The following is a 23,871-nucleotide window of genomic DNA, read 5'->3' on the forward strand; positions in this document are numbered from 1 at the left end:
ACAGATGAACAAATATTCGACTGGCTGCCATCATTCCGGACCTCCGGCTTTACATGCACGCTCAGTTTGGCCGAACAGTCCTGTATTCTGAATGGGGAGAGGAAGGAAAGCCGTCAGCAGACAGCTATGGTGGTTCCAAATACCCGATCCTTCTCTCCCCGACATGATCTGTGGAAGTTTCTATGGATGTTCGGCAGGTCCAGTGATTCATGTGAAATACTCGGCACATGAGCCAATGGCTCATAAATACAGCATTAGACCAGGGACACCATTTTTACCATCAGCAGCAATTAGTAATATGACAATACTAACAATGAGGAAAGAAAAAAAACAAAACAGAAGTAGTAATGTTCTTTATTAAGCAGCACAGACTGCAAATATCACATTCACCACACAAATAAAAGTTACTTTCAAGTCCAGGTTACATCTGAGTGCTCATCAGTAGCGATACAGTGCTTCACTTGTAAGTCTTCATGTGCCACAATCCATCGTTCAAATAGTGAATATTCTCTATGCCAATTCCTTTATTGACCTTCTCGCTGCAAGAACAAAAGGAATATGTATTTTGCATCATGGACGTTACCCCTGTTCCTGGAAAGAAAAGCGTCATGCAGAAAATCCTGCTGCTCGGTGTGTAAGACGCACACACCCATTAAAGAGTGAAGGGATGACTATTTCAATAGACTATTCACGCCTGTGAAATGCATTGTTGCATAAGAGTAGGGCCGGGGTTGCACTGCGAACATTCAGTCTGAATGCAAGTCTCCAGATCTGAATTCAGCAGCCTCATAGGCAGAGGCACACAGAGATATGTAACGTTAATGGAGGATGGTCCCCACTCAGGTCCTTATCTCTAAGCCAAAGAAAGCAGCTACGAAGTGTGCCTCAGTCTGCTAGACATGACACATCCATGCCCTGAAGTGACCGCTCACTACTGTCAATGAAAACTGTAATACCAGATTTCTAACTGAGGTGGCACTGCACGGAGAATGGGCACAGGGCTCTTTCATAGCTTCCAGCTGACTGCGAATGGTCCTAGCAGGACACCCTGTAATCAGGGACCCTAATAAAAAGGAATAGGCCAGAGCACATGACTACCAGGTCCAGGGGCCATCGCTAGTGCCAAAAATCCAAGACACAGGCCCTAAACTTCTGGCAGTGTGCACTGGATCCCGGGGACCACCACTTTGAACTGCTTTGGCGCAAGCAAGACACCAATACTGTTCAATTCTGTGCTAAGGTTGTAAGCTGGCCATTGGCATCCTACCCTACAAGGCATCAGCGGCAAAATGACGCCACTGCATTGCAACACCCGCGCCAATCTGCTCTTGCATGAAGAGGATTCAGTGGCTGTGGACATTGGGGAATTAGATTAGGTGAGGGTGAGCTTTGTCGTTTGCAGTGAAAGAGCTCTAATGGAACATTATCAGTGGAGGGCACACTAATGGGGCATTATCAGTGGAGGGCACACTAACGGGGCATTATCAGTGGAGGGCACACTAACGGGGCATTATCAGTGGAGGGCACACTAGCGGGACATTATCAGTGGAGGGCACACTAGCGGGGCATTATCGGTGGAGGGCACACTAGCAGGGCATTATCAGTGGATGGCACATTAACGGGGCATTATTACTGGAGGGCACACTAGCAGGGCATTATCAGTGGAAGGCACACTAACGGGGCATTGTTACTGGAGGGCACACTAATGAGGCATTATCAGTGGAGGGCACACTAGCGGGGCATTATCAGTGGAGGGCACACTAACCAGGAATTATCAGTAGAGGGCACACTAGCGGGGCATTATCAGTGGAGGGCACACTAACGGGGCATTATCAGTGGAGGGCACACTAACGGGGCATTATCAGTGGAGGGCACACTAACCAGGAATTATCAGTAGAGGGCACACTAGCGGGGCATTATCAGTGGAGGGCACACTAACGGGGCATTATCAGTGGAGGGCACACTAACGGGGCATTATCAGTGGAGGGCACACTAACGGGGCATTATCAGTGGAGGGCACACTAACGGGGCATTATCAGTGGAGGGCACACTAACGGGGCATTATCAGTGGAGGGCATACTAACGGGGCATTATCAGTGGAGGTAACACTAACGGGTCATTATTACCGGAGGTGACACTAATGGGTCATTATTACCAAAGGTGACAATAATGGGAGTTTTAAAACTGGAGGGGGATGAGGAACTATTTCTGGAGGGGGCACTAACAGGGCATTATTTCTGGAGGGGCTGTGAGGAGCATTATTCCTTAAAGGGGGGTCTAATGGAGTATTATTTCTGGAGGGGGTCACAAAGCATTAATGCCAGAGCTACAGAATTGAGAGTAGACACAGGCTGAGCAGTTTAAGTACCGTATGTTAGGAACAAGTGGAGATGATGCTTGAAATATGAGGAGTATATGGTGTCTGTGTTACAAACACTGCAGAGAAAAGTGGTCTAGAAGCTGTCATGTCAGTTTGGGCAACGCGAAAAAAAAGAAAAACAGGAAAGTGTGAATGACAAATCAGAATGAACGTCACTGGTTAGTCACCTTATAGGTGTTCTGTACTCACACAGCTGCAGAACTGGTACCATTATATAGTTACTATATGGCCGGCTATATGGCCTTTTTTACAGTATTTATATAAATGTATTAATAGTTTGATTTGTGCAATTCAGTTACTAAAGATTGAAAACAGAGGTGTTTAATAGTATCAGTAATGTGTTGTTCTCCAGTGTATTTTGCAATGTTGAAGCATTATTTATTCGCTATGTAGTGGGCATGGTGTGGCGGTATTATTTCAGCCTCGTACAATGGTAATATTGGTATCAATGGTTTTTGAAAAGTGTTTTCTCAGAAGAGTATATAAGTGTTATCTAGTCCTCCAAAATGTGAAACCACACAAAATAGTACGGAGTTCTCAGCAAAACTTACATATCATCTGCAGACATCTTCATGACCCCTACACACAGGGCATGCTGTTTTCCCTCTGCCATTATTGCCTGTTGAAATAAGTTAAGGACTCCAAAACAAAAGTTTGTGAAGGTTCAGTCAATATGCTTTCTAGATGAGTGCACACATGTTCAGGCTCAAACACATCTAAAATAACAAAGTTGCACTCCAACGCTACAGAATGCAAACATTAACTATATGAATAGATTTCATATTTTCATGCTATAGTGTTACAGAGTGCACCTTTGTTAGTTCTCTATGGAGGTGGCTGCTCTTTGTATGCACCTGTTCACTCCAGTTTTCTGCTTGGAAGCAACGGTCAGTCTGACATTCAAATATTTATTTTAAAACAATATATAAAGATAACAATGGTTGCAACTCGTTCACTGCCCAACTCATGTAGTCCTGGCCCGTATATTAATTGTATAGGAAACTAGTGGCAACAATAAGATTCTCACGGACCGGGTAGACAGTCTTGAGACATGTCTGATATTGATCCGAGTGTCGTATCACAATCGGCAATGAAATAAAAAAAAAGAAAAAAAAAAAAAAGAACTCAACGAACATCCAAGTGCGGTCTGTTTTCCATGGACTACTAGGGAGGAGAATGTAGAGAAACATATTTTCTCGTGTGAACTTGGATGAAATTCCGAACAAAATAACTGTGGAGACAGAGCGGACCTCTGAACGAGCCCTTTGTCAAACATCACACATCATCCCTTTACGATTACATACGTACTCTTGTCTTGGTACCTGTCCGTGGAAAGCAATATAGAAAAAATGATGTAGTCAGGTGGCCGTCCACTTGCACGGGGCATACCGAGGAATCGTGTCAGTGTGCACATTGCCGAAAGTCATAAACCGGCAGTCTGCAGTTACATACAGTGCCTTGCAAAGTATTCGGCCCCCTGGAACTTTTCAACCTTTTCCCACATATGCTTCAAACACAAAGATACCAAATGTACATTTTTGGTGAAGAATCAACAACAAGTGGAACACAATTGTGAAGCTGAACGAAATTTACTGGTTATTTTAAATTTTTGTGGAAAATGAAAAACTGAAAAGTGGGGCGTGCAGTATTATTCGGCCCCTTTAACTTAATACTTTGTTGCGCCACCTTTTGCTGCGATTACAGCTGAAAGTCGCTTGGGGTATGTCTCTATCGACTTTCAGCTGTAATCAAGTTTTGTACATCAAAAAACTAAAATTCTTACCCATTCTTCCTTGGCAAACAGCTCGAGCTCAGTGAGGTTTGATGGAGATCGTTTGTGAACAGGAGTTTTCAGCTCTTTCCACAGATTCTCGATTGGATTGAGGTCTGGACTTTGACTTGGCCATTCTAACACCTGGATATGTTTATTTGTGAACCATTCCATTGTAGATTTTGCTTTATGTTTGGGATTAGAGTTGAGCGACTTTTACTTTTTTAGGATCGAGTCGGGTTTCGTGAAACCCGACTTTCTCAAAAGTCGGATCTTGTGAAATCGGCCGATTATTGCGAAAAGTCGGGGATCCGACTGAAACACGAAACCCAATGCAAGTCAATGGGGATATCTCTCTCTCTCCTCGGACAGTGTAAATCGCTACATCCAAAACGGTAAGATGGCGGTTATACCCCCCACCCCCTGTGACGCCGCAGAAAGCAAGACGACACCCATGTCATCACGCTGCCCACACTCCTTCATTGGCTGAAAAATGGCGGTTAAAGCGTCATATGAAACGTGACTTTGGCGCCAAGATCGCCGACCGCATGGCCGATCCCACACTGGGATCGGCTCAGGTTTCACGAAACCCGACTTTGCCGAAAGTCGGCGACTTATGAAATTGACCGATCCGTTTCGCTCAACCCTATTTGGGATCATTGTCTGGTTGGAAGGCAAATCTCCATCTCAGTTCTTTTGCAGACTCCAACAGATTTTCTTCAAGAAAGGTCCTGTATTTGGCTCCATCCATCTTCCCATGAATTTTAACTATCTTCCCTGTCCCTGCTGAAGAAAAGCAGGCCCAAACCATGATGCTGCCACCACCATGTTTGACAGTGGGGATGGTGTGTTCAGGGTGATGAGCTGTGTTGCCTTTACGCCAAACATATCGTTTGGCATTGTCGCCAAAAAGTTTGATTTTGGTTTCATCTGACAAGAGCACCTTCTTCCACATGTTTGGTGTGTCTCCCAGGTGGCTTGTTGCAAACTTTAAACAACACTTTTTATGGATATCTTTGAGAAATGGCTTTCTTCTTGCCACTCTTCCATAAAGGCCAGATTTGTGCAGTGTACGACTGATTGTTGTCCTATCGACAGACTGTCCCACCTCAGCTGTATATCTCTGCAGTTCATCCAGAGTGATCATAGGCCTCTTGGCTGCATCTCTGATCAGTCTTCTCCTTGTTTGAGATGAAAGTTTAGAGGGACGGCTGGGTCTTGGTAGATTTGCAGTGGTATGATACTCCTTCCATTTCAATATGATCGCTTGCACAGTGCTCCTTGGAATGCTTAAAGTTTTGGAAATTATTTTGTATTCAAATCTGGCTTTAAACTTCTCCACAACAGTATCACAGACCTGCCTGTTGTGTTCCTTGGTCTTCATGATGCTCTCTGTGCTTCAAACAGAACCCTGAGACTATCACAGAGCAGGTGCATTTATATGGAGACTTGATTACACACAGGTAGATTATATTTATCATCATTAGGCATTTAGGACAACATTGGATCATTCAGAGATCCACAATGAACTTCTGGAGTGAGTTTGTTGCAATGAAAATAAAGGGGCCGAATAATATTGCGCGCCCCACTTTTCAGTTTTTGAATTTCTACAAAAATTTATAATAACCAATACATTTCGTTCAACTTCACAATTGTGTTCCACTTGTTGATTCTTCACCATAAATTTACATTTCGTATCTTTATATATATGGAGCATGATATGTGGGAAAAGGTTGAAAAGTTCCAGGGAGCCGAATACTTTCGCAAGGCACTGTAGAATGATGGCAGAGTTGTATTCTTCGCCTATAACATACACTGCAATACTGTAGCATTGTGTGATAGACACCGTACCAGACTCACTACCGGAGACTGCTTGTGTCCAAGAATGTGCAGCGGAACCCTGGGGAGGAGTCCAACAGAGAAGAGCGAGCGCGGTAGAAAGTGTGCAGGTGAACAGGACCTGCAGCACGTGACCGACGGGGGAGTGGCTGGAGGCGGAACAAGGTCCCGGTCTCGTGGGGACGATAGCGGGACAGGCAAACCTGTAGGAGTGTCAAAACTAGCCGAGGACAGAAGCCAGAGAACAGCGCGGTAACCAAAATGGGCAGACGAGTAGAGTGGTCAGAGAAAAGCTGGGGTCAGAAATCAGAAGATGGAGCAGTACGAGAAAGACAAGTAAGAGGGAAGTCAGGGGACACAGCCGAGGTCAAAACCAAGAGTGTAGCAGACAGTACAGAGTCAACAGGCACATAGCAAACGAGGAACAGACCGGGTCATTCACAGGCAAACATACAAAGACAGGCAATGCGCACAGAAATACAGGGGTCAGCTGCCCAGCCGAGAACTGACGTATAACTGACAACCAGCACAGCACAAGGGAAGGGTAGATATAGCCCTCTCCAATCAAAGAAAGGCCACATATAATTAACCCTAGAAGTACTGCTAAGGAACTCCTGGGCAAACCATGACACAGTGTCTTCTGTAAAATTTCCAGTCTCCGATGAAGCCCTGCCATATGCTGGGCTTCACAGGAATAGTACCAAGAAAGACAGAGGACTTCATATGGCCCCCAAAATGCAAACGGCCACCAATCATCACTCCACAATCGCATCGTCTTGGGCTCTGAACTGATGGCAACTATCTTGGATTCCTGGTAAATGCAGCCATCACGCTTACCATAGGCATTTTAGAGGTTCAACTGACTGGAGCTACTCTTCAATTACATCAGTTATTCTCGGGTGCAGAGAAGGTCAACCTAGGAGCCTCTTCAATTACATCAGTTATTCTCGGATGCAGAGAAGGTCAACTTATGAGCCCACTCCATATAGTGACAGCACACAGACACAGCAGTTAATGAGGGCTTGTCAGCCATTGTTATCCTGCAAAAAGGCTAAGTGTGTTAGGTAGGAGATCCAGAAAGGTGTCTAAACACACCTATGTGTAAGGCTATAGTAGCAGAATGACAAAGAAAGTGATGTACTAATTCAGAATGTGTGCTACCACAAGTGCCCAATGGTCATGTCCAAATGCTTAATTGCCCTCCTACCTCTGCAGTAAGCCATTCTCATATGTTGGAGCGACTGCTGTAGTGTCCTGAATGGATCAACCATTACTGAAGAGCAAAGAGGAGAGGTTGTAGAGTGCTTGCGTCAGAGAAACCAAGGGCGGATCAATTTGTCCTGGAATGCCCATGGGGCACTCGTGGTAGCCTACGTGCCTAAGTATAGCATCATTTAGTCATAGTACTACTAAAACCTGTACATGATGTCTAAGGACGTCACTAGTTTGGCTTCTTGGAAATATCATGGGTTATGGGATACCAAATATGTGCTTTAAAAGGCGAAAGTCTTTTATACAATTTCTTCTCTTTTGTATTTATTTGTTACTCTTTATTTAAATGAGTATTCCTAATAATAAAGAAAACCAGAGATGGAGAAAGTGGTCTCATTAAAAGAACTGGAAGAAAAAAATGACTGGCATGTGACAGTATGGATGTTCAGGAGCGATCACATGATGACTGTCAGGACTGTGTGACACAGCAGGGTCCTAACAGTGAGCACAGTACACATTGTTAAGATTCACAATGTTACACTCCATCACTAGATTCCTAAAACGACTGGAAAACTCCCTGTAATATTTGGCTTGAGGGGACCCAAAGGACCTAATGCCATACATATGGCCACACCGCAGTATTAAAAATGGCACATTGCACATAGGAGGCCTCCTGCAGGTAACCATGATTTCAGTAGTCCATCACTTATGTGCTAACATCAAAGGAGTATTTGTAAAATCTCAATGTGGTCTTATGTAAATATATGTGCGCATTATTGTATTTGTGCCAATATAACCCATTTTTATATCTGCCCCGTTTTGCACATATCACCCCCTCTAAAGCTCTATTTTCCCTCCAGTTGCCATTTGAATCATCCTGCCAGTTTCAGTGTTCCTGGTCGATGGTCCATGGTCATGACCAGTGCAGTCTCTCTCAGCTGGCTTCCTGCCAGAATACAGCAGCTCTGTTCGGGTTAGGGTACTGTCTCACAGTGGCACTTTTGTCGCTACGACGGTACGATCCGTGACGTTCCAGCGATATCCATACGATATCGCTGTCTCTGACACGCAGCAGCGATCAGGGACCCTGCTGAGAATCGTACATCGTAGCAGATCGTTTGGAACTTTCTTTCGTTGCTGGATCTCCCGCTGTCAGCGTTGGATCGGTGTGTGTGACACCGATCCAACGATGCGTTCGCTTGTAACCAGGGTAAACATCGGGTTACTAAGCGCAGGGAAGCGCTTAGTAACCCGATGTTTACCCTGGTTACCAGCGTAAAAGTAAAAAAAAAACAACCGTACATACTCACATTTCGGTGTCCGTCAGGTCCCTTGCCGTCTGCTTCCCGCACTGACTGTGAGTGGCGGCCGGAAAGTAAGAGCAGAGCACAGCGGTGACGTCACCGCTGTGCTCTGCTTTCACTTTACGGCGGCACTCAGTCAGAGCGGGAAGCAGACGGCAAGGGACCTGACGGACACCGAAATGTGAGTATGTACTGTTTGTTTTTTTTTACTTTTACGCTGGTAACCAGGGTAAACATCGGGTTACTAAGCGCGGCCCTGCACTTAGTAACCCGATGTTTACCCTGGTTACCCGGGACTTCGGCATCGTTGGTCGCTGGAGAGCTGTCTGTGTGACAGCTCTCCAGCGACCACACAACGACTTTCCAACGATCACGGCCAGGTCGTATCGCTGGTCGTGATCGTTGGAAAGTTGCAGAGTGTGACAGTACCCTTAGTGTCTAAAACGGAACTTCTACTGTAAGGAATGAAGTCACAGAAAGGGGCACAGCCTCCTTCAATACAATGCAGAGCTCATAACAGGAAGTGACAGAGTGCGTGTGAGTGCTAGTAATCATGAGGAGCTGTACAGGATGGGGCTGTATACACAGGGGACTGAAAGAAGATGTACTGCAGGATAGTCCTTATACACGGGGCTGAGAGGAGAGATATGGAAGAGGAGAGATATGGAAGAGGAGAGATATGGAAGAGGAGAATGAGCTGTATATAGGAGGTGACAAAAGCAGAGATCTACTTTAGGAAGAAGAAAAAGACCTTATTTTTCGAATTATAAGACGCAAAATTTGGGAGGAACATGGGAGTGCATCTTATAATACGAAAGTAGCTTGGCTCCAGAGATCTAAATCTGTGCATGCACCAGCCATTTTCCCGTAAAAACAATGGAAAGTGCAGGGATTCGGCCAAAATTTTGTGAAAGCCTGGAGTCGCCGCAGTCTTGCACCAACGAACACTACTTCCTTCCAGCCCGGAGCCCGCAGCATCACCCCACTCCTGCCGCAACCACCAGCTTCATGCAGCAGCAACCCGTCTCCTGTGATCCCGCTGAACCGCAGACGCCCCACCCCCAGATAAGCTACTGTGTAACATCAGACTGTAAAAGACACACCACCATTTTATTTAAAAATAAATCCTATTTTCCTCCCCAATATTTCATTTGCATCTTATAGTCCGCAGAATATGGTATATATTGCAGCATGGGGTCATGTTTGCTGCCTGCTGTGCAGATGTGAATCTGCAGATGATGTTTGATGCTTATTACACAGCATTATCTTCTGACATATGCAGCAACAGAGCAGCATTTGCAGTATGAAATCACTGATCTGTCAGAAACACACAACATGCACAGCTCTGCAAGAACCCGCTAATGATCTAACATCACACTGCAGCTAAACTGAAATAAATGGCAGAAGATACAATTGGTCAGGCAGGGGTGCTGCACAGGAGCAAACAGTGCAGTCAGTGCACAGGGGCTAGTCAGGAGAGCGAGGGAGGGGTCTGCAGCACTGAAGAGGAGCAAGTGGTGCAGGGAGGTGAAGTTTTAAAAATCTAGCTGCCCCTTCTGTTATACAAAGTTGGATGCAAAAAAAGGGGCAGGTAGAGATGAAAAAAAAAAAAACACAAAAGGTACAATTAAATGTTATGTTGGGCTTAGTATGTATATTAACAGTAGTATGCATTTACTGTGCTTTTTGAAAAATTATTTAATTATGTGATACAGGAAAGAAATATATCTTGGTACCGTGTTAGCCAGTAGATAGAAAAATATTTAGAATTGAGAGTCCTCAGTGGTTGATACTTTTTAATGGCTAACTGAAAAGATGGTAACAAATTGCAGGCTTTCAAGACTACATACGTCTCTTCATCAGGCAAAGACTAAAACAAATTCTGAAGAATCACATATTTATGCACAACATAGTATAGAGAAAAAAAAATAAAACGGAGAGGGGAAAAAAACCATGGATAAGCCAGGTGACCTGAAGCAGAATTAACATGGGTGATAAACAGTTACATCCATAAATATTGGGCCAATTCTTAGATAAGGATTGTTTTATTGTCCTGTGATTAGGGTCTCTGTTGTGATGACCCCACATGGTCTGAGGGGCAAGTTCCTTAATTGATGTAAAAAGACATAAATCCATGTGACACATTCATTCCTGCAGTTAGAGTGTCAAAGGTCGTCATCAGTTTATATTCCCAGACTCTCCTGTCTTTCTGCGATTTGAAATTACCTTTTAATACAAGTAATTTCATGTCCATAATGCTATGATCGGGGAGACAGAAATGTATTGCCACAGGTAGATCCATTCTTTTTTCTCTTATTGTGTGGCGATGAGAGTTCATCCTTGTTCTCAGTTTTTGCCCTGTCTCCCCCACATACAGACCCCCAGTTGGACATTTAGTACAAATAATTAGGTACACCACATTAGATGTGATGCAGCTGAAAGTACTTGGTATCTTGTAGTCCTGATGTGAATTTGGGATCTTTATCTTGTCCGTGGTCATTATAAATGGACAGGTTTTACATTATTTCTGGTTGCAAGGAAAGGTACCTGCAGCTGTTGGAGAGGACAGGGAGCTCTTGACAATGATGCTTCTTAGATTTGGGGGCTGCCTAAAACACAGTAGTGGGTGGTCTGGAATAATGGATTGTAATCGGGCATCTTTTTGCAGTAAAGGTTATAATTTCCGTGCAGCTCCCCTTAGCACCTCCAGATTTGGATTGTAGGTAACTACTAGAGGTACCCGGTTATTTTCTTCTTTAGTTTTGTAATGTAACAGGTGATTCCTTGATATTCTGGTGGCTCTTGTGATCTGATTTTCAATTGTTCTTGGATGGTAGCCCTGATTCAAAAAGGTCTTTCTGAGGCGACCAAGGTGTTCATCCCTGTCCATTGGGCTGGAACATATACGATTGTATCTGATGGCTTGGCTGTAGACAATGGAGTTTTTTATGTGTTTTGGATGGAAACTGTCCCATTTAAGGTATGTTGGACGGTCGATTGGCTTCTGATACAGGGATGTCTCTATTTTATTGTTCTGCAGCTTAATGATGGTGTCCAAAAAGTTAAATTTCAGTACAGGAGTAGTTGAGTGTCAAGTTGATGGTGGGATGAAATTGATTAAAATGTTCATGGAACGTCTTTAGCTGAGGTTCAGACTCCGTCCAGATGATTAAAATGTCATCAATGTAGCGGTAGTATGCCAGAGGCCTGATGGGACATGAGGACAAAAAGTCGCTTTCAAGCTTGGCCATGAAAAGATTTGCATACTGTGGGGCCATTTTACTTCCCATTGCTGTGCCAGTGTAGATAGATCTTCTTGTCAAACTCAAAGTAATTGTGGGTGAGGATGAATTTTATAAGTTTCACCACAGAATTTGCATCAGTCCCTGTGTTTTCCAGGAAGAATTTGCAGGCATTTAATCCATCCTGGTGTGGGATATTGGAGTACAAAGATTCCACATCCATGGTGGCCAGGATGGTTCCTACTGGTAGAGGACCTATTGCTGATAGTTTATTCAATAGGTCAGTTGTGTCCTGAATGAAGCTGGGTGTGTCCTTTACCAAGGGTTTAAGAATACCCTCTACCCATCCAGATACCTGCTCAGTAAGGGTGCCCACACATGAAATAATTGGTCTTCCTGGGTTTCCAGATTTGTGGATTTTGGGAAGCATGTAGAATGTCCCTGTTCTTGGACTTTCTGGTATCAGGTCATTGGCTCTTATGGATACGTCGGGCAGACAAGATACCAACTTGTTTAGTTCCTTGTAATAATCCTGTGTAGGATCCGACTCCCAAAATCCACAAATCTGGAAATCCAGGAAGACCAATTATTTCATGTGTGGGCACCCTTACTGAGCAGGTATCTGGATGGGTAGAGGGTACTCTTAAACCCCTGGTAAAAGATACACCCAGCTTCATTCAGGACACAACTGACCTATTGAATAAACTATCAGCAATAGGTCCTCTACCAGAAGGAACCATCCTGGCCACCATGGATGTGGAATCTTTGTACTCCAATATCCCACACGAGGATGGATTAAGTGCCTGCAAATTCTTCCTGGAAAACACAGGGACTGATGCAAATTCTGTGGTGAAACTTATAAAATTCATCCTCACCCACAATTACTTTGAATTTGACAAGAAGATCTATCTACAGGAGACTGGCACAGCAATGGGAAGTAAAATGGCCCCACAGTATGCAAATCTTTTCATGGCCAAGCTTGAAAGCGACTTTTTGTCATGTCCCATCAGGCCTCTGGCCTATTACCGCTACATTGATGACATTTTAATCATCTGGACGGAGTCTGAGCCACAGCTAAAGATGTTCCATGAACAGTTTACTCAATTTCACCCTACCATCAACTTGACACTCAACTACTCCTGCACTGAAATTAACTTTTTGGACACCATCATTAAGCTGCAGAACAATAAAATAGAGACATCCCTGTATCAGAAGCCAATCGACCGTCCAACATACCTTAAATGGGACAGTTTCCATCCAAAACACATAAAAAAACTCCATTGTCTACAGCCAAGCCATCAGATACAATCGTATATGTTCCAACCCAATGGATAGGGATGAACACCTGGGTCGCCTCAGAAAGACCTTTTTGAATCAGGGCTACCATCCAAGAACAATTGAAAATCAGATCACAAGAGCCACCCGAATATCAAGGAATCACCTGCTACATTACAAAACTAAAGAAGAAAATAACCGGGTACCTCTAGTAGTTACCTACAATCCAAATCTGGAGGCGCTAAGGGGAGCTGCACGGAAATTACAACCTTTACTGCAAAAAGATGCCCGATTACAATCCATTTTTCCAGACCCCCCACTACTGTGTTTTAGGCAGCCCCCAAATCTAAGAACCATCATTGTCATGAGCTCCCTGTCCTCTCCAACAGCTGCAGTTACCTTTCCCTGCAATCAGAAGAAATGTAAAACCTGTCCATTTATAATGGATATACCTGTGGCAATACATTTCTGTCTCCCAAATCATAACATTATGGACATGAAATTACTTGTACTAAAAGGTAACTTCAAATCGCAGAAAGACAGGAGAGTCTGGGAATATAAACTGATGACGACCTTTGACACTCTAACTGCAGGAATGAATGTGTCACATGGATTTATGTCTTTTTACATCAATTAAGGGACTTGCCCATCAGACCATGTGGGGTCATCACAACAGAGACCCTAATCACAGGACAATAAAACAATCCTTATCTAAGAATTGGCCCAATATTTATGGACGTAACTGTTTATCACCCATGGTAATTCTGCTTCATGTCACCTGGCTTATCCATGGTTTTTTCGCCCCCCCTTTTTTTTTTTCTCTATACTATGTTGTGCATAAATATGTGATTCTTCAGAATTTGTTTTAGTCTTTGCCTGATGAAGAGACGTATGTAGTCTCGAAAGCTTGCAATTTGTTACCATCTTTTCAGTTAGCCATTAAAAGGTATCAACCACTGAGGACTCTCAATTCTAAATATTTTTTTAATTATGTGACTAACCCTTTAAGTAGTTTTGGAGAATTTACTCTATTATTGAGTTGCCCAGAGTTTATGATTGTGGCACCTTCAAAAGTAAATTGCATAACTGTAAACCTAAACAACTAGCTCCAGTCCTGGGTCCCAGCACGTCCCATTCTGGCTGGTGTCTGACAAAGATCACCGTTTCCCGAGTCATAATCTTGACTGGTTGAGTGAGTGCTCATTTCAATAGCAATACCATGGGAGTGTGGACCAAAAGCTCAGAGTAAAGAGTGAGTTCCTTAAGACTCCTTAAGAATATATGTACACAGTTTTGTTTTTAAAGAGTTTTTGGAGTAAAAACTCTCTGAATCCTCCTTAAAGACTTGGGACTTTCAGCACAGTTTCTCCTAAAAAAAATTCAAGAAAAAGGCTTGAGCCCTGATTTGTCAAAACTTTTGCCAAAATAGAAGCATAAAAGCTTTAAGTTGCACAATTTTGTCGGTGTGTGAAAATTTAGCATTTTTTGGCGTTTTCACGTCAGGTTCTCCCAGCTCTGCCAAAATGGGCAGAGTAGGAGTGCGACACCACAGCTAGTCCAATTTGTGGCTAATGTGCTTGGATAAGGTGGTATCCAAGCATGCTTGTGTGCTAACCGAGTGACTTCGGAGTGCTCGAATAATGTATTTAAATCCCCGTGCCTGCATTGCCGTAACACATGCATTGATTTCCTAACAAACAGGCAATCCCTGCATGTGTTGCGGCTGTCGAACAGCTGTGAGACATGGAGCTGCGGGAACTCGAACATATTCTTCGAGCATGACACCTTATCCGTGAATGGTAGCTCATCATTAGTGACGAACTGTGGTGTTAAGTTTGCAGAATTCTCACTCCAGTCTCGGACTGGAGTGAGATTTCTGGCTTAGCGTACAGAAGAGAACACCATTCATCAGACACTCCAAATTTATACAGCGGCTGGCACTTCTTCATGAATTAAGAGCGTCTGACTCAACTATGCCCTTCATCAAGAACGGCAAGAAAATCACTGACTCTTGATGAATCGGGGCTTCAGTGTGCACATCCATAACACTAGCAAATAAGTGACATAAAGCGGACGTCCGTAAGTCTGTCACTACTTTACACTGGGGTAATGAAGGATTCGAAGGCTAGAACTCAACTGAAAATGGTCGGACGGTGCTAGTGAAAAGGAACCGGTGGTCCCAAAAGACAGTAGTTCATGGAAACACTGCACATGTACAGGTTGAAGAATTATGCTTCAAGTGAGAATTTATTTGTAATAAGTGGTATAGCGACAGGCTATACCACTTACTACAAATAAATTCTCACTTGAAGCACAATTCTTCAACCTGTACGTGTGCAGTGTTTTCCATGAACTACCATTACACTGGGAAATGACAGGGTCCCCTCGTCCTGCCTACGTCTTCCTCTAGATAAAGGATACAACCACCTTGTCCGAGGCTGCCGGGTAAAGCTTCGCTCCAGGTGACGTTAAACCAGGACACATGATATTGGCTCCACTCAGGACGAATTTTATTGCTCCTTTATCAACTTGCTGATGTGGAAGGATAAAAGGATCTAGAAAAAGAAAAAAAAAAAAAAAAAAAGGTGAACAGTATCTACCAGGGGTCTCGATTTAAGTGCCATACAAATAGTGTCCCTGAGACATTTCTGCAGCCTCTTAAGTTCAGACACCCATGATCTACCACCCATATCTGCAGCCCGCAGAAAAGATAATTTGCCCTTTATCCAACATTATTTTTCACGAGTGAGATGCAACAAGTTGAGGATAGATTTACCCTTTAAATATTATTTCTATGCTATGCAACTTTACACATGTATTTTCTAGTGAAATAACAGAATAACTTAGAATCCACAATGTTTAATCTGTAAAAACGAAGAAAAAAAAAAGTGGAAAGTTCCACACCTTTATGAATACATTGCTGGAACACTTTTTTTTTATCACTATAGCAATAATTGTCAACTTTTAGGATTGCAACATTAATGTTGTTTATGATGAACTACACATGCAATAAGGACCATGAAAGGGTTAAGTTTGCATGTTCCCAATCAGACCATCGCCTATTCCAGACTACACCCTGAAAAACATTATGATTCAGACACATCCAGGACGCCAATCCCAATTTAACGACTTAAAGGACACAGCTAATTTCTTTTTCTTTCTATTATTATTTTTGGATTTCTGAAGTCGTATCACCTTTTCTATCCAGTTGTCAATGCACCAATATGAGGGCAGAAAAGTCATATTTCCATTGGTAATCATTTTGGGATAAACACAACTTATGTATTACACTTAACTAACTTTATGGAAGGAGACAATGACCTTAAGCACACAGCCAAAATAACAAAAGACTGGCCCAGCCAGAGCCCTGACCTAAACCCAATCGAGCATCTCTGGAGAGTCCTGAAAATGGCTGTCCACCAACGTTCACCATCCAACCTGATGGAACTGGAGAGGATCCGCAAGGAAGAATGGCAGAGGACCCCCAAATCCAGGTGTGAAAAACTTGTTGCATCATTCCCAAGAAGACTCTTGGCTGTACTAGCTCAAAAGGGTGCTTCTACTCAATACTGAGCAAAGGGTCTGAATACTTATGACCATGTGATATTTCAGTTTTTCTTTTTTAATAAATTTTGCAAAAATGTCTACATTTTTTTTTTTCCATCGAGATGGAGTGCAGAGTGTACAGTAATGAGGAATAAAATGAACTTATTTGAATTTACCAAATGGCTGCAATGAAACAAAGACTGAAAAACAGAACTTTTTCTATTGTTCAGTTTTTCACTTTAAATGGGGCATCCTTTGGAGCCCAGTTACCAGACATACATCCCACCCCATTGTGCCCCAAGTCATTGACAGAGCTGTTCTAGAGCTAGACCTGGAAATATGTGATTGCTTCTAATTTGCTAATGCTTCTACTCACTACTTGGAACTTTTCACCTTGGTCCACTGCTTTCTCCATGGGTGGTGGAATAGGTTGATTCAAATGAAAATAAATGTTATTAAAGCACCACTCCAGCGGGTTTTTTGTTCACTGCTGGAGTGGTGTTTGAAGTGTATGACCACTGCCCTCGGTCATATACTCACCCTCTGACGTTTTTCTGAGCGACTCTGGTCCCGCGGACCATCTTGTGAGCACAGCTTCTGACTGGTCGGTAGTCGGATGCTACGTCACAAGTAGTGATGAGTGAATATACTCGTTACTCGAGATTTCTCGAGCGTGCTTGGGGGTCCGCCAAGTATTTTTTAGTGCTCAGAGATTTTGTTTTTCTTGCTGCAGCTGAATGATTTACCATCTGATAGCCAGCATAAGTACATGTGGGGATTCTCTAGCAACCAGGCAACCCCCACATGTACTTATGCTGGCTATCAGATGGTAAATCATTCAGCTGCGGCAAGAAAAACGAAATCTCCGAGCACTAAAAAATACTTGGAGGACCCCTGAGCGTGCTCAAGAAATCTCGAGTAACGAGTATATTCGCTAATCACTAGTCACAAGCTCTAAATGCAAGTCTGTGGGAGCTCTCAGAATGAGGCTCTCAGACTAGTATTGAAAAGTGACCTCTGCACCGTTCCATGAAACACTGGAGCAGCTGACAGGTCACAAACAGCAGGAGACGGACCGCAGCGGTGGAGAAAACAGACAAAAACGAGGGAAGGGGAGGATCAGACAGGGGACTTAGATTTTCAGCACCACTCCAGCGGTAAAATAAAAACCACTGGAGTGGCGCTTTAAAGGCCATCTGTTGACTGTGTTTTACAGGATAATTAATTCCCTAGTGGACATTTTCTGAAAACTAACTTTACAGTGTCATGTAAAGGCCGGGCCTAGAGAAGATGATGATAAAACCTTACATTTGTGAAGCAGCCTCAGTGTTGGATAGAACGGTCCTTCCCTTTGTCTGAAGAACAGTAGCTCACCGTTTACAGTTAATATTTCAATGTGTTCATGGCTGGAAATAAAAAAAAAAAAGAGGCAAATGTCATGTGAAGGGGAACCAGTCAAACAAAAACCACTGCATTTACTGGCAGCCATACTGGTGATCTGTAGGTAAATAATATGTGGCGGACTAACTCGAAGGCAGTTCTATCCTCCCTGCAGTGATCAGTCACAGTGACCGCGCTGTCATCCCGCATTCCCCCTGCTGCGTCACTGACATTCTGCTCTGCAGCGTGTGCCTGCACCGTGATGACTGGCATTGGGTCCATAATGCTGAGGATCTGCCATTTTCACAGCCACATTACTATAACAAGTTGCATTTTATATACTATTAAATATTATATTATAATTATACATATTTCATACGTCTCTCTTTGTTATTATTAAAGGGAAACTGTCACCCCCCCCCCCCCCCCCCCGGCGTTTTTAACTGAAAGAGCCACCTTATGCAGTACTAATGCTGCATTCTGTCAAGGTGGCTCTTATTTGGGGTAAAGACGTGCCCCCCGGACACAAACGCCTCCCAGCCATCACTCAGCCCCTCCGTGTGCCACCTCCTCAGCCTTCATTAACGTCCCCGGCGCCTGTGCTGTAAATTCCATCATGTGATGGGAGTTGAAGGGCAGCGCAAACTGCGCATGCCCGGAAAAAAAAAATAAAAAAAATTTACAGCACAGGTGCCGGGGATGTTAATGAAGGCAGAGGAGGCGGCGCCAGGCACACGGAGGGGCTGAGTGATGGCTGTGAGGCGTTTGTGTCTGGGGGGAAAAGACGTGCCCCCCGGACAGACTAAAGGTATGGCGGGCAAAATATAAAAAGTAATATTGCAGCGTTGGAAGGGACCCCCAAAAGAAGAGCCACCTTCACAGAATGCAGCATTAGTGCAGCACAAGGTGGCTCTTTTTGTTAAAGGGAACCTGTCACCCCCAAAATCGAAGGTGAGCTAAGCCCATCGGCATCAGGGGCTTATCTACAGCATTCTGTAATGCTATAGATAAGCCCCCGATGTTACCTGAAAGATGAGAAAAAGAGGTTAGATTATACTCACCCAGGGGCGGTCCCGCTGTGGTCCGGTCCGATGGGCGTCGCAGTCTGGTCCAGGGCCTCCCATCTTCATATGAGGACGTCTTCTTCTTGTCTTCCTGCCACGGCTCCGGCGCAGGCGTACTTTGTCTGGCCTGTTGAGGGCAGAGCAAAGTACTGCAGTGCGCAGGCGCCGGGAAAGGTCAGAGAGGCCCAGCGCCTGCGCACTGCAGTACTTTGCTCTGCCCTCAACAGGGAAAACAAAGTACGCCTGCGCAGGAGCCGCAGCGTGAAGACAAGATGAGGACGTCATCGTAAGAAGATGGGAGGCCCCAGACCGCGACGCCCATCGGACCAGACCGCAGCGGGACCGCCCCTAGGGGAGTATAATCTAACCTGTTTTTCTCATCTTTCAGGATACATCGGGGGCTTATCTACAGCATTACAGAATGCTGTAGATAAGGCCCTGATGCCAATGAGCTTAGCTCACCTTCGATTTTGGGGGTGACAGGTTCCCTTTAACTATCTATTAACCCCTTAGTGACAGAGCCAAATTTTTGAAATCTGACCAGTGTCACTTTATGTGGTAATAACTCTGGAATGCTTCAACAAATCCCAGTGATTTTGAGATTGTTTTTTCGTGACACATTATACTTTATCATAATGGTAAATTTATGTCAATATGTTTTGTGTTTATTTATAAAAAATATCAAAAATTTGAGAAAAATGTTAAAAAATTAGCAGTTTTCAAACTTTGAATGAATATCCATTTAATCCAGATGGTCATACCACAGCAAAACATTAATAAATTACATTTCCCACATGTCGGCTTTACATCAGCACCATTTGTAAAATGTTATTTTATTTTGTTAGCATTTTAGGGGGTTTAAAAATGTAGCAGCAATTTTTCATTTTTTCAAGGAAATTTACAAAATTTATTTTTTTAGGGACTTATCCATATTTGAAGTGACTTTAGGGGTCCTATATATTGGGAAACCCCCAAATGTTATACCATTTTAAAAACAGCACCCCTAGACATATTGAAAACTGCTGTCAGGTAGTTTATTAACCCTTCAGGTGCTTTACAGGAATTAATGCAAAGTGGTATGACAGAAATGAAAATGTGTATTTTTACCACCTAAATGCCTCTAACTTCTGAACAGATTACTACAGCCGTCAGACTCTAAGGCCGCTATTTGGTCGTGAATTGCCATGGCAAACATCAGGACCACAAAATCATGATCTGAGGGCACCAGTTTGGATACAGAGGAAGTCCTCACACTCGGTTAACCATTTATAATGATGTAGTCACTATTGACAGCAGCATCTAAGGGGTTAAACAGATTTGGATGGTGCAAATACTGATCATGGCTGATACAGCAAGTTGTCAGCTATAGTGTACAGCCAACAGCTGCAGGATTGTCACCTGTATGGGGAGGCTATTCTCTTATATCTCAGGTCAGTTAAAAGACGTATTGGCTGTCATTAAGGGGTTAATGCAGGAAAAAAAAAGAGATTGGAAATTAGGCACTGAGAATATTACTCACCAGCGGACTATTTTCACAGGGTCTTTTTTTGGCATTATCTGATTAAGCCATTGGTCAATCCCAGGGAACTGGTCATTCAGCTGATTTTTAATGCCTTTTATTACTGATGTCTTTAGTTGAATACAATTTGATACATTTTCTTTTTCATCAAATCTGCAAGAAAAATTATTTGGGAAGTAATATTGGTCAGCAGGTTTAAACGGATCAGCAAGAAATCAGCGTGACATCATGGATCCGAGTCATGTTTCCTCAGGATGTGTTTCTAGAAACATTGGGAGTAAATGAAAAAACTCAGCTCTCTGGACAGTATGGACGCTCCCTTACCATTAGGCCGATTTCACACGTCCGTTTTTCCCCCCGATACTGGAGATGACAGTGTCCATGTGTGTAATACTTGAGGCACACGTGTGGCAACCGTGTGTAGCTCCAGTACCACACGGACGGGCGCCAGTGAAGAAACGCTACAGTAAGCGCTGTTCCCCGGCGCCGGGTGCTGAAGACGGCTCTCATCATTCTCCCTTGCTCTGCTAGCAATGAGTGCGAACAGGGTAAAATGATGAGAGTTATATTCAAGTGAAAAAAAAAGCAGGAGTGGCTGATGGGAGTATTCATCAGCCACCACTTGCGCTATAAATAAAAAACCCGGTGTGGATTCTCCTCTATTTTCTATAACCAGCCAGGCAAAACTCACAGCTGGGAGCTGCAACCCTCAGCTGTCAGCATTGCGTTAGCAAGGCTGGTTATCAAGAATAGAGGGGTCCCCACACTGTTTTTTTTATTATTTCAATAATTGAAAAAAACGGTGTGGGGTCCCACCCATTTTTGACAACCAGCCTTACTAAAGCTGACAGCTGGGGACTGGTATTCTCAGGCTGGTCAGGGGCCATTGACCCCGGTGATCTCAGCACAATGGGAAAAGAAAGTGATGAGGTCACTGCAGTTCAAGCTCAGTGTCTTCACAGCAGATAACCGTGAGAATTTTTCGGTAACCAGGATGATGTCACCACTGGTCAATAATGTTGCGCCAGCAGCAGCTCATTCACCAGTAGTTCTCAGCCTGGACAGACGCATCTGGTAAGGAATATTTTTTTTTATTTTTGGTTAATTACAGGAGATGAGGGCTTCAGTGGAATTAGGCATTAGGGGAGTATAATGGTGTTAGTTATTTTTAAATAAAAATGAAAAAAGGAGATTTTTGTGTACTCACCGTAAAATCTCTTTCTCTTAGCCTCTAATTGGGGGACACAGGACCATGGGTGTTATGCTGCTGTCCACTAGGAGGCGACACTATGCATAATCTGAAAAAGATTAACTGTGGCTCCTCCTCTGCGGTATACACCCCTGGATGGCATCAGCTTTCTCCAGTTTTGTGCAAAAGCAGTAGGAGGAACGTAACATGAATAACATAATTATGTCTGGAAGAAGGCAACTATGTACGAGCTCAAGAAAACAATATGAGAACTCAACAGTTACAACGGCCCGGAAAGGGCAACAGGATGGGAGCTGTGTCCCCCAATTAGAGGCTAAGAGAAAGAGATTTTACGGTGAGTACACAAAAATCTCCTTTACTCTGTCGCCTCATTGGGGGACACAGGACCATGGGACGTCCTAAAGCAGTACCTGGGTGGGAAGCAATTGGCGAATATTGTGCAGACAGGCCCCAATACTTAGGGCACCGCCGCCTGCAGAACACATCTACCCAGGCTCGCGTCCGCTGAGGACTGGGTACGAACCCTGTAGTGTTTAGTAAACATGTGTAGGCTAGTCCAAGTGGCCGCCTTACACACTTGTTGTGCCGAAGCCTGGAGCCGAATGGCCCAGGAGGCCCCTACCGCCCGTGTAGAGTGTGCCGTAATACCGGCTGGAAGAGGAGAATTCTTAAGGCGGTAGGCCTCTTGTATGGTGGATTTGATCCACCTGGCACGGGTAGCTTTGGAAGCTGGCAGACCCTTGTGGCCGCCTTCCGGAAGGAGGAAAAGAGAATCAGACCTCCGAAGGACGCAGTCCTAGACACGTATATACGCAATGCCCTGACGAGGTCAAGCGTATGCAGAGCCTTCTCCACTCTATGAACCGGGACCGGACAATGGGATGGTAGTGAAATTTCCTCATTGAGGTGGAAGTTGGACACAACCTTCGGAAGGAAGGATGAGACCGTACGAAGAACTACCTTGCCTGGTGAAAGGCCATGAAGGGCCGTCTGCAGGAGAGTGCTGGCAGTTCAGACACCCTGCGTAGTGAGGTGATTCCCACCAGGAAAACCACCTTCTGGGAGAGAAGGCAGAGCGGGACCTCCTTAAGGGGTTCGAAGGGTGGTTCCTGCAATGCTGTCAGGACCAGGCTGAGGTCCCACGTTTCTAGTGGTCGTCTGTAGGGGGGAACCAATCAGGAAACCCCCTGAAGAAAAGTCCTTACTTGCGGCTTGGTAGCAATGCGCCTTTGAAAAAGCACTGAGAGGGCTGACACCTGGCTCTTAAGCGAGCCTAATGACAGCTTGGCCTCCAGACCCGATTGGAGAAAACCAAGTACTTTGGGTAGGGAATAAGGGAGTGGGGTCTGGCCACGAGATTCGCACCAGGTAAAGAAAGCTTTCCAGGTACGGTAATAAATCTTGGCAGAGGCTGGCTTCCGTGCCCTGATCATGGTTCCAATGACGTCCGGCGAGAGCCCTGCCTGGGTTAGAACCCAGGTCTCAAGGGCCACGCCGTCAAATTGAGAGCCCCTGAGTTCTGGTGGCAGAACGGGCCTTGTGATAGAAGACCGTGGCGGTCGGGGAGACGCCAGGGGGCGTCTGCTGTAAGTTGTACGATGTCGGCGTACCATGTACGTCTGGGCCAGTCCGGTGCAATTAGGATGGTTGGAACTCCCTCTTGTTTGATCTTCCTCACCACTCTGGATATCAGGGGGAGAGGTGGAAAAATATACAGAAGCTGGAACTGGGTTCAGTCCTGAACCAGAGCGTCTGCTCCGAGCGACCGCGGATCGTGTGTTCTGGCCATGAAGTTGGAGACCTTGGCATTGAAGTGGGATGCCATGAGGCCACATTCGGGGTACCCCAGCGATGGCAGATCTGGCGAAAAATTTTGAGATGGAGAGACCACTCTCCCGAGTCTATTTCTTGTCGGCTGAGGAAGTCTGCTTCCCAGTTATCCACACCTGGAATGTGGACCACCGAGAGAACCGACCCTGCGTCCTCCGCCCAGTGGAGGATATGTGACACTTCTCGCATCGCCTGGGTACTGCGGGTCCCCCCTTGGTGATTCACATATGCCACAGCCGTGGCATTGTCCGACTGTATTCTGATGTGAGAGGCTGCAAGTAAGTGATGGAAAGCCCTCA

The 23,871-nt window shown here is 44.5% G+C and overlaps 1 protein-coding gene across 1 annotated transcript in view; it reads right to left on the reverse strand.

Moving 5' to 3' along the window:
• Positions 1-337: 337 nt before the first annotated feature.
• MCTS1 (MCTS1 re-initiation and release factor) overlaps positions 338-23,871 on the reverse strand; it is a 38,230-nt gene continuing 14,696 nt past the window's right edge. The window contains exons 2-6 of the mRNA XM_077285083.1: positions 20,533-20,685; positions 17,878-17,975; positions 15,445-15,578; positions 2,932-2,999; positions 338-539 (exon numbers count right to left, since the gene is read on the reverse strand). Coding sequence (XP_077141198.1) covers positions 458-539; positions 2,932-2,999; positions 15,445-15,578; positions 17,878-17,975; positions 20,533-20,685 — 535 coding nt within the window. The 3' untranslated portion in view covers positions 338-457. The remainder of the gene's footprint in view (positions 540-2,931; positions 3,000-15,444; positions 15,579-17,877; positions 17,976-20,532; positions 20,686-23,871) is intronic.

Source organism: Ranitomeya variabilis, chromosome 2 (assembly GCF_051348905.1).
Source record: "Ranitomeya variabilis isolate aRanVar5 chromosome 2, aRanVar5.hap1, whole genome shotgun sequence".
NCBI lineage: Eukaryota > Metazoa > Chordata > Amphibia > Anura > Dendrobatidae > Ranitomeya > Ranitomeya variabilis.